The sequence below is a fragment of the Erigeron canadensis genome, chromosome 9, assembly GCF_010389155.1.
Source record: "Erigeron canadensis isolate Cc75 chromosome 9, C_canadensis_v1, whole genome shotgun sequence".
Lineage (NCBI taxonomy): Eukaryota > Viridiplantae > Streptophyta > Magnoliopsida > Asterales > Asteraceae > Erigeron > Erigeron canadensis.
Window position 1 is genome coordinate 5,697,030 of NC_057769.1, and position 15,869 is coordinate 5,712,898.

The 15,869-nt window shown below is 31.2% G+C and overlaps 1 protein-coding gene across 1 annotated transcript; it reads left to right on the plus strand.

Annotated features, from left to right (window-relative positions):
- The first annotated feature begins 2,079 nt into the window (after positions 1-2,079).
- On the plus strand, positions 2,080-9,019 carry LOC122582800. Its single transcript, XM_043755237.1, has 5 exons — positions 2,080-2,269; positions 2,380-2,492; positions 5,010-5,107; positions 5,346-5,528; positions 8,657-9,019. The coding sequence occupies exons 1-4, from the start codon at positions 2,095-2,097 to the stop codon at positions 5,488-5,490; spliced, it is 531 nt and encodes a 176-aa protein (XP_043611172.1). The 5' UTR covers positions 2,080-2,094; the 3' UTR covers positions 5,491-5,528; positions 8,657-9,019.
- Positions 9,020-15,869: the final 6,850 nt, after the last annotated feature.

Genomic DNA, 15,869 nt, shown 5'->3' on the forward strand with positions numbered 1-15,869 from the left:
TCGTTGTGATGCTGGCAATAAGTGACTATGAAACTAATTATAATACTTCATTGCCAAAAGGAAATAGATGAGATACGCAGCCTATAGGATACAAATATGAATCGTACAGAAAAAAAATCGCATTTTTTAAAAAACAACGAATTTAATATTGGTCGATGTAAACTCAAACAAAAATTATTCGGGGGTATAATGAAACATTTGCCTAGAAAAGCTTTACTTAATTGTTCATCAACCATTTCATCAAATATACCTTTTTCATTGGGAGCGACCCACTTGAGGGGTTAAGTTAAAAATATCTTTACCATTGAATTAAAATTAACAGTTAAGATTTTAAGATGATTTTTAAATATTGACTTTTAATTTTAATCCAAAAGTTTTTTAACATTTATGTTAGGTAATTTAAGGGTTGCATCCGATGACATTAACCTGTCAAAAGAATTTTGGTTTTTTCGTAATAAACTATTCCTCCACAATCTATTGGAGGTTCCGTCATTGAGAAGAAATGTTTATTTTCTTCGGGTTAAAAAGATGATATTTTTTAACCTATTTTTAATTAATGTTTATTTTCATTAAAACCATTTTTTAATATATATTTTCAATTGCTTTGCAATTAAGGTAAGTGAAAGAAAAAAAAGACTTTTAAAAAATATATTGTCTAATAATAATATGATAAAAAAATAAATAAAATTAATAGCTAAATGCTGTTGGAAAGAAAGAAAAAGCACTGTTTTAAAAACTTGTATTGTAGTTATATTGCATTACCTGTATTATTGGTATTACCATAAATACCGGCCGGTACGACTATTTTAATTTATTTTATAAAAATCATACAAAACTTATTACAATTTAACGAAAATAGTCAAAATACAATTACTATACACCCAAAAGAGATATACCAAATAGGTATTGTATAACAAAAAAATAAGGTTTAAAGTGAAAAAAAATAACATTAAAGTATCATAAAAATAATTTATAAAAAAGTTTATAAAAATAGAAATACCAAAAGAGTATGCCCTCATTCTATTAATACCAATATTAATATCGGCCGGTATTTATTATTTGGGGAAGGAAATATGAGGTTGTTAGACATCTAAGTTAGGTGAAAAACCTCTCACATACCTTTTTTTAAACCACAAAAATCATGGGCGTCAAACATTGATTCAAAATATTAAAAAATTGATATGTGAGGATTTTTCACTCAAATTAGATGCATAACAGCCCCATACTCATTATTATCTTATTATTTACCTGTGTATAAATTTTAAAACATTGAAAGAAAAGGATAAAGGCATGAGAATGTAACCAACTATGGCAAAAATGCTATGTAATGTACCCTACTACTCGACTTGCTATGTAATGTAACCAACTACGTTTTTTGAGTTATCTAAAGCATGCTATCGGATAGCCAAGGTAATTTATCCGGTTAATATTTTCTTTTGCCACGTGGAATTCCATTAAACAAAAAACAGAATATAAAACCCTAATTCTGGAGATTTCCCCCCATTTTTCTCTTCCTCCTCCCGCTCGTTCCTCTTTCTCCATGGATTCAATTTCATCAAATTCAACAAATTCGCGATTTATGATGTGTAATTGTGGAGCTAGGATGTACATCATCACTTGAGAGAAACTAACAAAAATAAAGCATTCCTTATTTATATGTATGTTTGTCTTGGTTGTTTCTCACTACTTGTTCGAGTTACTTATTAGTTTGCTACTTTTATGTTGTTTAATATGCCCAACATGATTGCTTTCGTATTTGTATTGTCAAACATGTTTCTAAGATATCGGTAGGGCGCATGATTGATACTCGTTCGACCCGCATAGTAGCCGGACCCAGCAGACATGTATTTTTTCTTTTCAGATTCTTGGCAGATAGGTAAGATTTTCTAAACATTTCTCTTTTTCCGTCTTACACTCATGTGTGGCCGGAGATCCCTATGGAAGCAGTCTCTCTACATTTGTGTAGAGGTAAGACTGTCTACAGCTTACCAACCCATACCCCGCGCAGGGATTGGGTTGTTCGTTGTTGTAACCAAAATAAAGCATCGTCAGCAAACACCTGTCAGTCCAACAGTGAGAAAAAAAGGAACAAGGATGAAGAAAGTTTACTCATGGTTCCGAACAACTTCTAACAAAAACAAATCTTTATCATCATCATCATCAACAAACAATCAAATCAACCAAAATAAGTTGTACGGAATCACTGATGACCTAATTAATCACATTCAATCTTTTACTCTTGAAACTTTCAAAAACTTCAATCTTCAAGGTTACTTACATGTTTCATGTTTTTTATTTCTTTAATCTTTTCTTTTTTAAATTAAAGTTAAAAACAAATAATTAGATTTATACTGAACTGTATTACATATATATATATAGATGAAGAACAAGAAGAAGGGATGATAAATAATGGAGGTGGTGAATCTAATGTCCAAAAGGATTTGTCTGATTGGCAAGAAAAACATGCTTTACTTGTTCTTTCTACTGTTAAGGTTAGTGTCTCCCTGTTTGTACGTGTGTATGTTTTTTTTTAATTTAGGCTTAAAGGTTTTGTGTGTATTTGTGTCTATGCAATTGTAGTATAGGTTGTTATGATCATCTACTTATAAGTTTATGATTTTTGTCTTGATGAGTTCCCGACGGATGTGCTCGAACAGTCAAACCTCACTGGGTAAATGTTAAGTTGGGATGACCAGGGAAATAGTCTAGGAAACGGCCACCGGAATACTGGTTACCTGGTTAGGTCATGTACACAAGAGCTAAAGGCTCAGACTTTCATGGGGTAGTCTGCATAGGGATCTATCTATGAGACGAAGAAAAAAAAAACCGAGATCAAACAAAAAGTGCACTTAGGTTAGAAAGCGTATAACCCATGTTTTTATAAATTGATGGCAAATGTCAAAAGATCTTGAAAGGTGGGTACTTGCTTTTGATTTTGTTGATTGGTTTAACCAAGCTTGTTCTGTTACACTTTTTAGGCAAAGTAAGCTTTTTATAGGGGTAAGGTTTCATATAGTACTGGTGAGAATGGTATGAGCGGATCAAGTTTTGAATTTGAATCATATAAGTGAGCAAGTTAACAAAATTCAATTTTCTGTATCTCAAATATGTACAAATGTCCAATTTGATAAAAATCGAGGAATTTGTGTGTACATCATAGACGCATCTATCCACATGTGCACACATAAAAAAAAGTGAATTTGTTGACTTATTTTATTCAAATGCAAAATATGATGCATTCTTGGTGTTCTTATGGGATTGTGTCTCCATCTTAATACTTAGTTATGTTCCTCCAAATCATACCATCGTAACCCAAAAGAATCATAAAATTGGATTCATAATGAGGTTTTGTGAAACCCTCAATTACATTAGACATGCATCCGAATGTTCCCTCATTTATGTCACATATCGTCAGTGGCAGATTTAGAAATTCGTTATTGGGTATGCACTTTCCGATAAATTTTTTTTTTTTTGATTCTTATATATAAATATTTTCAACTCGATGTTTGCGGTTGGGTTTATAATATGATTCGAGTATAAATACAAACGAGACTTTGTTCATGTCTAGGGTACGTGCAAGGTTTCACCATTATACGGTAAGGGTTCCCCGATGTCGTATACCGACTGAATGTTCGAAAATGGGAAAAGGGAATATAAGGCTGTCCGGCACCTAAGCTTAGGTGTGGAACCCCTCACATACTAATATTTTATTATTTCTTTTTTAATGAATAAATGCATGGGCCCCCATGATTTTTATGGATTAAAAAAACAATATGTGAGTGTTCCACCCCTAAGATTAGATACTCGACAGCCTTATATTCCCATCCCCCATATATATATATATATAAACTTTATTAAATAAAATGTATCAATAGTTAGAAAAGAAAGTCTAAATGTTAGACGCATATAAATGACTAACCAAAAGTTTGCTGATCTTTTGGTGAGTTTACAACACTTGTTTTTGGTAGATAATTTTTCAAAAACTACATAATCATGTAATTATAGAAAAGTCATTACCAATAGCACTATTAGTACTGAGAAGTAAATAACTTACATAAAATTTGTAAAATAAAATGAAAAGAAATTGATTCATCATAAAAAAAAATACACTGATTAAAAAGTATATGTATTAAAAATAATGTAACAACAGTTTAACTTTAAAAGGTTATAACACATCCCAATTAAACAACTCGTAAATAAATATAAACCTTCAAATCTATTTTTAGTTGAAAATTGAAACTAGAAGCCTAACTATTAGAACTCCTAAATTGATAAATATATATAGTTGGAAACTTCAGAGTTCAGACTACAATAATGAAACAGAGTGGGAACGTGGCGCATGACTCATGAGGTGGTGATGAGTTAAACTTAATTTCATCAACTTTATTGGGTATGCACCTCATTTTCACTGGTTATGCATTCTATGTGAAAAACTTACAAAAGAAAACTCAATTTGAATTTTTTACACTAATTTGGATAGTCAAAGGGTATGCAAATGCCTAAGCTATGCGTCCGCCACTGCATATCGTAAGTAATGAGTTTAAAGTGTATATGTATTTGCTAAATATTGGACTATCAAGTATCCGTTTTCTGTAGAATGCTCAAAGATTCAATGTTGATTTTGAAGATAAATTTAAGACAGTCCTTGTTTGAAATGAATATATCAGTAATATTATAGTCTACATTTGATGCAATTTCATATAGCATGAACATATTGGATAGAGGTTCTGCCATATTACATTGCATTAGGTTGGAGAAATTGATTATCTTAGTGATAATTTCAAAATGAAGCCAATAGACACAATTTTCTTCACCCTTTAGCTGTAAAATGGTCAATGGTGACAAACTGACGATGCCACTTCTAAATATCAGACTGAATTTGAAGTTTTGGTTTGGGAAATTATGTAGTGGATCAGGATCCTCTTTATGAGTTAATAATACAAATTTAAACATCAGTTTCTTAATGATTCCACTGTAGATATTGAGTTTTTATTTATTTGCATCTACAGGAACTATCACAACTTAGATTTAGATTATGTCCACGCTATCTGAAAGAAGGACAGTTTTGGAGAATTTACTTTACACTTGTGAAGAATTATGTTGCAAAGTAAGATCATTTATTCTTCCTTTTTAATGCTTTCCCTATATGGTTGCTTTTATTCTTCTAATTTAACATCATTCTACTACTAACATTAGGTTGGCAGTCAAGTAACATTAGGATATTGCACTTAATATGATCTTTCTCCAAATGTTTCTTTTCTCCAAAAGATTTACATGCTCATATGTATCTTTACCATATAACTTATTTATTTATATATTTTTTAAACTTTTTTCTTGATCATCAGATATGAGCTACATGCCATACGGTTAGAGACACTTAAACAAATTGAAATAGAGAACAAGAAAGATTCTAATACTGGGGCGTATGAAGTTGAAATGTTAGAAGCAAGGAAGCCAGAAAGTTTGGAACCTGAAGATTCTCTAGTGTAGCTGGCGAATTTGACAGACAAATTGGATAGAGAGTTGAGGTATTTCTTGCTCATTCTACTATCTGACTTGTGATTTTTGTGTACTTTCTAGAGTTGGCAAGTTGGTGGGTAAGAGGTTGAGTAATGAACATTATAATATTCTGTGTACTGGTCAAAACGGGTCAGGGTTTTTTGGGTTGACAGAAAACACTAGTTTTCCAACAATATTATATTCTGTGTATATGATGATGACTACAAGTATATCATGATATTGATAACTGAAAACCCCTTACCTCTCATACAAAAATGTTTAACCCACTTCTCATAATCCACCAGTTCATTTATATAACAAGCTCATTTTATCAACACCTATGTATTGAATCAATATTTTCACTACGATTGAATCTTGCAAACCAGAGTGAGTATAACCAATATAATATTGTACTTACAACCGACATTACTGTCGACAAGTCGTTCAAAGTTATACCCTCAGTAATTTACGTCTTCACAAGTATCTAAGTAAATATGTGTTTCTGTTGTTCTGCTTATCATCTGAATGATTTGATCCGGTTCTCACCTCTATCACACATGCCAACTAGCTTTTCAACTTGAGGATACATATAGCATATGCATAGGCTATTACGCTTAGAGAGACCCAAAGTGTATTTTGCAAATCTTAAAACAACAAATTAAACAAATATAATATCTATGCTTAACAATATGGAAAACAACATATATAATCTCTCCAACAGCTTAATATTATGTGGTGTGGATAACAATTCTTGTTCAAGTACCAATTTTGGTATGCATCAATGCTTAGTAAATCACTAGAAGTCGACCTGGAGTGTCACAATCGCTCACGGATACCTAGACAATGACCAACAAATAGGTACCATGTTTTATTGACCGAGAACTCTAAATAATTGATAGTACTAGTAACGTACATGCTTTAGTACCCTTATCGCGCTTTATTAAAGTCTCACCAAGTTCCACTATTGCACTAAACATCAAAATCAAATTTTGACTTTACAAAGCACATAGCCATAATGTTCTAGTTTATAACGTTACACTTTATGTATGACATGGAACTGTAGTAACCCCCAATTAAGCATGTCCCCAAATTGGGTAATGTTACAAAGGGGTTGCCCCCATGACATTCCTTCTCCAGTTAACACCCATTAAAATGATTTTCCAAGCTTGAATGTCAAGTTTATAGGTTTCAATACCTCAACAGCTTGTGTTCTGACTAATGAGTACATAAACCGACATGTATCATGCATCCAAACATATATAACACATCACCTCACCCATATGGTATCTAGTTCACGACTCGACTTCTAAACCTAAAATCAACAACGCTTGCATTTAACATTCATAAATCCTTTGATCAAGTTTTAATCACCAATTCACCATTAGAACAACAGTTTATGAATTTAGGCCTTCATGGTAGTACTATTGTAATATGAAGCGTCAAGCCACCAGCACACATACACCCAAGTGAGTAGCCCCTTTTCACAAAATGAGAACTCTAAACAATCGTATTTGTAATAATGTTTTTGGCATAGTTGTCCAAAGCCAAGGCGAACTTAAAGCGCAAAGACCCCAAATGTGGCGAAGGCGAGAGGCGCAAAAAAAGCGCGGATAAAAAAAAAGCATACTTAAGTAAAAAACAAACAAAATGCTATTCAAATTACTAAATAGTATCTAGTAATTGTCTCTAACATATAGTGATTTTTTCTTGAGTGAAGTGTGCAGCCACCAGTAACATTTCACTGGTATGAGCTTTTTTAGCCCAATACAAGAATTCACTGATTTGGGCTTGGGCTCAAACAAACATTTTTTCAGTTTACTGCCCATTACAACAGAAATACGGAGTATATTTTTTCTTTTTCTTCGCAAAGCTTGTATCTTATGAAACATGTGTACAATGACTATCTATCTACAAAACCACTAAAGTCTAAATCTGTAACATGTTTAGTGAGATGTCGAGTTTCCATAACCTTTGGCCTTAAAATATAAGCAATGGCTAAAATGCAAACCCACAACCTACTTAAAAATAGTACATTACCATTGTTGTAACACTACTCCACCCAGCCATTGGCCCAGCAGCCCAAAATGTTGCTCCGAAACAAAATCCCAATAATCCAAATTTGAACTATGAACACTATCAGCATATAAATGTATTACTCATATATCAATACATGAAAAACTAATTTAATACGAAATTTTGAAATTGAATATATGGGGTGGCTCAGTTTTTGAATGAACTATATGTCTATATCCGGGCTGAATTAGTCGATTAATGAGATATTAAGAAACCGGGCTGTTGGTTTTTGCAATGGTTAAGTAATTTTTGGCTTGTTTTATCGGGTAATTCAGGTTCATTTTGGTTGGTTTTCATGCTCAAATTGTTCTAAACCAGATATTCTATTCGTGTGTGAACCAGTAGTCATCAATTGATATTTGGAACTGTTTTGTTCCAAAAGTTTCCTTTGTTTTTGTCATTTTACGTTAGTAGTGGACACTTCAGATATAATATCGACAGTCAAAACATTTTCATTAAACATATATCAAGTCAAATCTGCATTTCTTAATGGAGAAACATGTCCTTTGTTTAGTTAGTATGTCATGTTCGAAACAAACTTCAGAAATTTTGTGTGTCTTAAATAATTAAGAAATGGGAAAATGATTGCAAAATCTCCTAACTGGGTGCTGCAGCAGCTGTTTATTATTTTAAAAAATTTCATTGGCCCCTTGAAGTTTTATTAAAAAAGGGTGTGAGAACGGCAACACCTATGCTAGGTGCTGCTGGAGCACAGATTATTTTCCCTTAAAAATATACTAAGATTAGTAAAACAATACAGTTGATTAAATTAAGATAGTATATAGTTATATACTGTATCAAATATATTTACAAAGTAAAACAAAACATAATCTGCAAATTATATAGGAGTGACTTCAATAAAGCTGAAGCAGCCAAATCCATTACTATTTTCCTGATTCCAGTGAAGTTTGTGAAATAGAGGCTTCAACACAAGATGCCAAGTTGCCAACTGAAATGCCATCTTTCAATATACTGTATTACTGGAATATGTACAACTTTATTCTGCACATAGTACAACTCATCATTAGCATTGTTTTCGTTTCTACAAAAAACATTGACCTTTACTTGAACTATACATTTTCAGAGTTGGATTCTTCATGATGCCAATAAAATGACTGAAACTGTATTGCAAGTGGCTAACAAATGGACAACTGTGACACACAAGGAATCTGTAAGTTATTGAGCATGAAATACAAATTGATCTGAAGAGGCTATGTTGATTCCCATATATAGGTTTTGACAAGTTTCACCTAAAGCCAAAGATTGTAGTAAGAAAGTTGTGAAATCAAAGGGGACAGTGTTACTTTTACCTGTGAAAATTTCCCAAACAGTTCTTTTTTGGCAGATTATATTCCTTTTTCACATGTGTACCTTATTATTACAATGTACATATATTGTTAGAAATGTATGTATGTATGTAACTCTTGCAGCCTAGAGTTTAAAATCATCAACTTTCATGCAGCTTTGACGTGTGAACTGATGAGTAGTGATAACCTATAATTGAGGCCAAAATATTCAAAAAAAATTATTTTAGTTAAAGAACTTATCGACTCACAGGTTTTGGAGTTCGTCTATACGTTTCTCTTTACTGACTTGAACATGCAACCTCTTAGTTAACGAGTCATCTCGCTATCATTGGGCTAAAGGCCTGTTGGTACACAATACATGAACGCTATAGGATGGTTTAAGCTGACCATTTGTTTTCAGTGCGAGCTTTTAGATACTAAGTTGATCATTTTTTTATGAGCTATCTCGTGTTTTCAGTTTTCACTCTTTCGATGGTAAATGCAGTAATGCACCATCTCAAGAACAATAACTTGCATCAAGATTAAATATGGTATGTAAGATCTTACTGCGGGCCGTTCCTGGCTTTACATGATTCTAATAAGATGTTCGAGTGTCTTTCATGTTGTGTCTATGATAATTTATGAAATTTTGAAGTTTAAGTATGATAATAATATTGTAATGCAACCAATAGATATTTAGATTATTCAGTTAGGTTATTGTTGTTTTATATATTAGGAGTAATTTAATGTTGAAGTAGAAGACTTCATTGAATCTATATATTAGTCACTTGGGGGCGAGCCTGGTGCCAAAATTGAAACCACAACTGTACCGATACCAAATCCCTTCAATCCCTTCACGGCAGCTATTGCTACTATCTATACTTCTATATCTATACTTCTATACTACTATCTATACTACTATATAAAAAGAATAATGATAAATCAACCTAATTGGTGTACCTAAAGATGTGTCTAATTGTAAGATGGTGACATGTGAAACAATCAGGGGGCAAGATTAGGAAAGAGAATTAGTGAAATCCACATGTCAAATTCTTAAGGTTTTAGACATATCTTTAGGCACGCCAATTAGGTTGATTAATCATTTTCCATATAAAAATTATATACCCCATGTTGAAAAGTTTACATTTTTGGGACATGCGAAATTACCAATTTATCCTTAATAAATTAAATCACCATCAACTCTTAATATTAAATTACACCATTAGTCCATTATATTATAAAATATCTCTATTAACCCCCTTTAAATAAAATACCTTTACTTACACCAATTGATGTCATCACCATCGTCAACGTCCATCGCCGCCATCACACCCGTCATCGCCGGCTCGCCGCCGCATTGCGCGGGTACCATGCTCGTATAAAATAAAAAATTATAACACCATGTTGAAAGTTTACAAAAATGGGACATGCGAATTGACCAAAATACCCTTAATGAATTAAATCACCATCAACCCTTAATATTAAATTACTCCATTAGTCCATTATATTACTATAAAAAACCTCTATTAACCCCTTTAAATCAAATACCTTTAACTACACCAATAGATGCCGCCACCACCATCATCTTCGGCTTGTCGCCGCATTGCGCGGGTACCATGCTTATATTTCATATTTTTTATGCGTTCCGTTTCAGTATTCCCAGTTTACCGATACTCATATCATAATGACTACAATCGATTGCGGTAGTTAGTACCGATTTTCAACCTCCAAAAATTCCGGTACCAATTAGTTCAGTGTTGTTTCAGCGTTAAAGATAATGTCACTTACCAGTTTACTAATTTGTAGGTAATATCGATCACTTATCACTTTACTAATTTGCTTTGTATCAACTAGTGGGACAATTTTGTTTCTGTTTTTTGATCTACCAATACAAGTCAGAGTAATATTAAATCGTATTAAGATCCCGTATAAGTCAAATTAATTCTGCTAATCGAAACTAAAATCAAGTGATCTATGTTTATATACTAATAATGAATGTATAAGTTATATAATGGATTCGATTCAATGATTCGTTATCTTCCCCGATCAGTGCTGAAGATCGCCTTTTCAAACACAATAATAAAAATGAAATATGTTACAAGTTACATTACGAAATATGAACCATCATTGCCCATCTATATTACCGCCTTTTTTTCTATTTACCATCAAACATGTTTTAGGATACAAGCACGATACCCGCACAATGCGACGGTGATATGGTAGTGGTGGCTAGTGGCAACGATGATGGTGGCGGTTAGTGCTGATAGTAATTGACGTAAAGATTATTGATATAAAGAGGTAGTAGGGATATTTTAGAAAAAATAAAATATAAATGATGTAAATTAATTCATTTAGTGTCAGACGGTCATTTCGCATCTTTTTTTTTTTACTATAATTTTTATATAGAGTAATATAAAAGTATTGAAATATAAATGTTATACTATATAAGGTTGTCAAACACGTTTAATAATGTATAGATCACTTCCACGTTACAAATGGGGTCTTATTTCATTAGCAAAATGTCTACGTACACAGGAGTCATTCATGTGATGTATATATATACACACAAAATATTCATAATAAATCCAAATAAATAAACTCAACATGTGAACAAAAATTGGATACCCAAAAATGAATATATGTTTGCAGAATCAGGCATGCTAGTCTTTATATAAAAATGTACAAGAGTCCTGGATTACAAACAAAGGTAGGTGTACGTGATGTGAACTGAATCTTAAATTCAATGGCACACTGATGCAATGAGTCAGATTATTTTAAGGACTCAAGATTTCAGTACACGTACATTGGCCTCTGTCTGTGCTACACCCACAACACGTAAACAAATTAAATATAGTCTTTTTCTCTTTTTGAGGACAGATTTTTTTAAAAATAATATACTGTAAGATATATATAATAACTAGATAATGGCCCATGTATCGCATGCTAATATACACGTTAAATTAAATTGATTACAAATATAATATTTAAGTAATTTTACTTGAAAACAATAATTAACTTATATAGTCAAAAGTATTTTAAATATTATATAATAATAATAACTAAAAGAATTTTTAATAATATTATATTTTTATTATGCATTTAAAATCTGAAAGAAACATATATAAAGTAGAATAAAGAAAGAAAAATAGAGAAAAAATAAAATATAAAGGTGAAAATAGGAAATTAAATCAAATATAAAAATAAATATCAAAAATATGTATGTAAAATTGATAAAGTAAATATCTAACATTGATAATATAATTGGATAGTAAAATATATATTAAAATTATCAATATGATCTAGTTTTATTTTATACTAAAGTAAATTATATTTTACGTACAAAGATAACTAAATACAAAAGAAAAATAGAAAGTGATAAGTTACAAATATTGATAATTATATTTTCAATGTCTTTTAATTAACTTAATATTACTAAATTTTTACCGTAGTTGGCAAAAAAATAAACAAATATCAAGTTAGATCAAGTGATTTGTGCATAATAATAAAATTTAGAGGTTATGAGTTCTAATTTTGTATTTGACTTTTTTATTTGCCATTTAAAATTGATATAAAAAAAACAAACGTCCACGTAAACAAATGATGATGTGGCAAATAAGGTACCATATAAACACAAAAAAATTATATATTTAAATGTCAACATATCTAAAAAAAACATTAAATTTACCATAAAATGACACCTAAGCAAAAAGCTTAGTTGACACTAAAAGAGAAATGTTATATAGGACAAAAAACTATCCTCACTTAGTTATATAGAAAGATTTTGTAACGATATTGTTATATGTATTTGACATTAACTTAATGAAATACTTGACTCGTGAATTTATTAATGTAGGCAAAGCAAAGGTCTTATATACTCTATAAAAGCTAACGAGCAATTAATATTACTTGTATGATTTTTCATTCGCATACGAACCTAATTCGTATGAAAATGTAACAATGAGTTCCCTGATTAGTTTTGCACGTGCGAGTATGTGATTCAATAGATATATTTTTATAGGTACGAATTATGAGTGAATGACGGGAAGTTAAGTATATGTTATTTTAGAGCAGTGGCGAATCTAGGTTTCAAGCTCATGGAGGTTCTTAAAATCCTGAAACGATAACTTAGTTGACATTTGACAAAACTAAAAGAAACTGGTCGGATCGGGTCACAAGATAGCAAAACCTATTTGATGAGATTTTAAGAAAAAACTTTTATAAATGAACAATACCTTTTAAAATGATTTTTTCAATATTTGATAATGTACTAATTAAACAACTATTCTTAAAGTTATTATACATTTGTCATCCAACGTCATTAAGCTGTTGAATATATTTATATATTGTTTTGATTAGAAACTCTATTGAGTTTTTAAGATATCTAAATAAGACTATCAAAGAAAAATAAATACTAATTTTAGTTATCATAATGTATAAAGCCATGTAGTACTTTGTTAAGATATATACATCAATCGATTTTACAAAATATACCATTCAAAAGTCAAAACAACATGTATACTTAAAAGGTTAATAAAAAACAATTTTATATTTTAATAAATTTCTATATATAGTCATTAAAAGTAAAAATAAAAAATCAACTTTGTACAAGTAATAACTATGAGGGTGTAAAATGAAAATATAACTAAATACCCTTCTTCCTTAATAAAAAACTTGCAACTAAATTTTTAGGAGGGTTCCAAGCACAATTTTCATGGGGTTCAAATACAATCTATTTAAAGTCTTCTAAATAAATTTAATTCTTAAGGGTGGTCCATTGAATCCCTTAATACTAATGTAGATACGCCACTGTTTTAGATAGACCTCTCACCAAATAAATCCCAGTTTAATACCCTTTGATAAAATCTTCTGTCACCTAAAAATTTGGAAGAGAAAACTCATTTACATCCATAGTTTTCGACTCGTAACTTTCGACTCTTAACTTTTGACTCGACTCAAAAACATGAGTTTTTGACTCATAACTCGAAACGTGACTCGACTCGTAAGAGTCAAGATATTTTTATATAGTACATAAAATTGTATAATTTTATACATGTGATGTTTTTTTGAAAGAAAATATAAATTGATTATTTTAATTCATTTACAAAATGTTTACATATTTGATAACTTAGGGTCATAAACAATAGTTTATCGAACTAAAAGTATCAAAAAGACATATGTAACACACAAAATAATATAGGGATAAGTATCCAGAAATACAGTCAACTAATGCTCAAAAGTTATTGTGTGCACGAACTTTAGGTCAACTTTATTGTATTCAGGAAACTTGTTCAATAGTCCTATAGCATGCAAAAGTGACCGGGTCAAAAGTTAGCCAATCACCACTTTCACGTTGACTACTTACGTGACATGCACACAATAACTTTTTGGGATTAGTTTATGCACACAATAACTTTTTGGGATTAGTTTACGCACATAATGAAAAAAAACATATTATTTTTTTTCAAACTCGCCGGAACTGCAAATTCTCGCCGGAAAACCTAAAAATCCGATTAAACCTTCGTTTCTTCAAATTAGACCACGAAATTGGCACCAAAATACTCAAAAATCAACCGCGAACAAACCCTCGGCAAAAGTTAAACCAATTGAGACTCGCCGGATAATTTATCAACTCGCCGGAAAATTTAAAATCACCATAACTTTGTTGTTTCTTTGAGTTTCGGACAACAATTTTGAGCAGTTTGGTGTTGGTTTCAAGTCGAAACTCGAATAAACAACAAAGTTATGGTGATTTTAATTTTTCCGGCGAGTTGGTGAATTTTCCGGCGAGTCTCAATTTGTTTAACTTTTGTTGAGGGTTTGTTCATGGCTGATTTTTGAGTATTTTGGTGTGAATTTCGTGGTCTAATTCGAAGAAACGAATGTTTAATCGGATTTTTAAGTTTTCCGGCGAGTATTTGCAATTTTCGGCGAGTTTGAAAAAAAAAATCTGTTTTTTTTAATTGTATTCATAAAATAATCCCAAAAAGTTATTGTGTGCATGCCACGTAAGCAGTCAACGGGTCAATGTGAATATAACCGGTCCCACATAGCCATAATCCCGTTTTATGTTCACAATAACCAAAACTTCAAGTTTTGTGAACACAATAAAGCTGACCTAGAGTTCGTGCACACAATAACTTTTGAGCATTAGTTGACTGCATTTCTGGGCACTTATCCCAATAATATAATTATAAGTATAATATGTGATATACAGTATCTAATTACAACAATCATAAGTTTGTGACTCGTATGTCTCGGTTCAATTTCACATAGAGACTCGTTTTTGGTATAAAGCGACTCGACTCGTAAAAGTTGACTTGTGACTCGTAAGAGTTTGACAAGTATGATGCTTACATCTAATATGGAAATACCCTCATATATGTCTAAAGTAAAACTCTTGACAATTTTTCACTTTTAATGATTTCACATTCTAATACTATTTTTAATTAAATAGCACATTTTATTAAATAAATAAAATTCATTTTGTTAATAACATTAGAGATTGTTGAACCTTGATGCTAGTATACGTTCCACCATGCACCGCAAAAAAGAGAATGTCAATCCAACTATCACAAGTGATATGCTGAGAATTGAGTTTGTCACTTAGCTTTGAATTTATTTAAAAGTGTACAAGATGGCTAGTTGTTTGATATAATTAAGTTGAAGAGTAAAGTGCAATTTTTTCCTAATGATGGTGGATCATATGACTAGAGTAATAATAATTTCTTAGCGTTGATTGCTTTTAGTATAATTGTTTTATTGTTCCTGATAATCTTGAAAGTTTCTGGAAATAATCTTGTAAGTTTGTAAATTTTTACACGATAACGATTTCTATCATGATATTTGATGTCAGTGATTACCTCTTGTGAATTAACCTCTGTGCAACCAGACCAATTTTCATGCCCAATGTCATACAATCAATACTTCCTAACAATGCCACTAGCCAACAAATCTAATGATGTCTCTTGCACAATCTTTTGTAAATGCTACATACACACTTATGAAAATTAA

Excerpts from the sequence above, each read along its gene's own strand:
- LOC122582800 (XM_043755237.1), top strand. The coding sequence starts at position 2,095 with ATGAAGAAAGTTTACTCATGGTTCCGAACAACTTCTAACAAAAACAAA. Across the intron at positions 2,270-2,379 it reads CAAAAACTTCAATCTTCAAG|ATGAAGAACAAGAAGAAGGG; the intron begins GTTACTTACATG and ends ATATATATATAG. Across the intron at positions 2,493-5,009 it reads TTGTTCTTTCTACTGTTAAG|GAACTATCACAACTTAGATT; the intron begins GTTAGTGTCTCC and ends TTGCATCTACAG.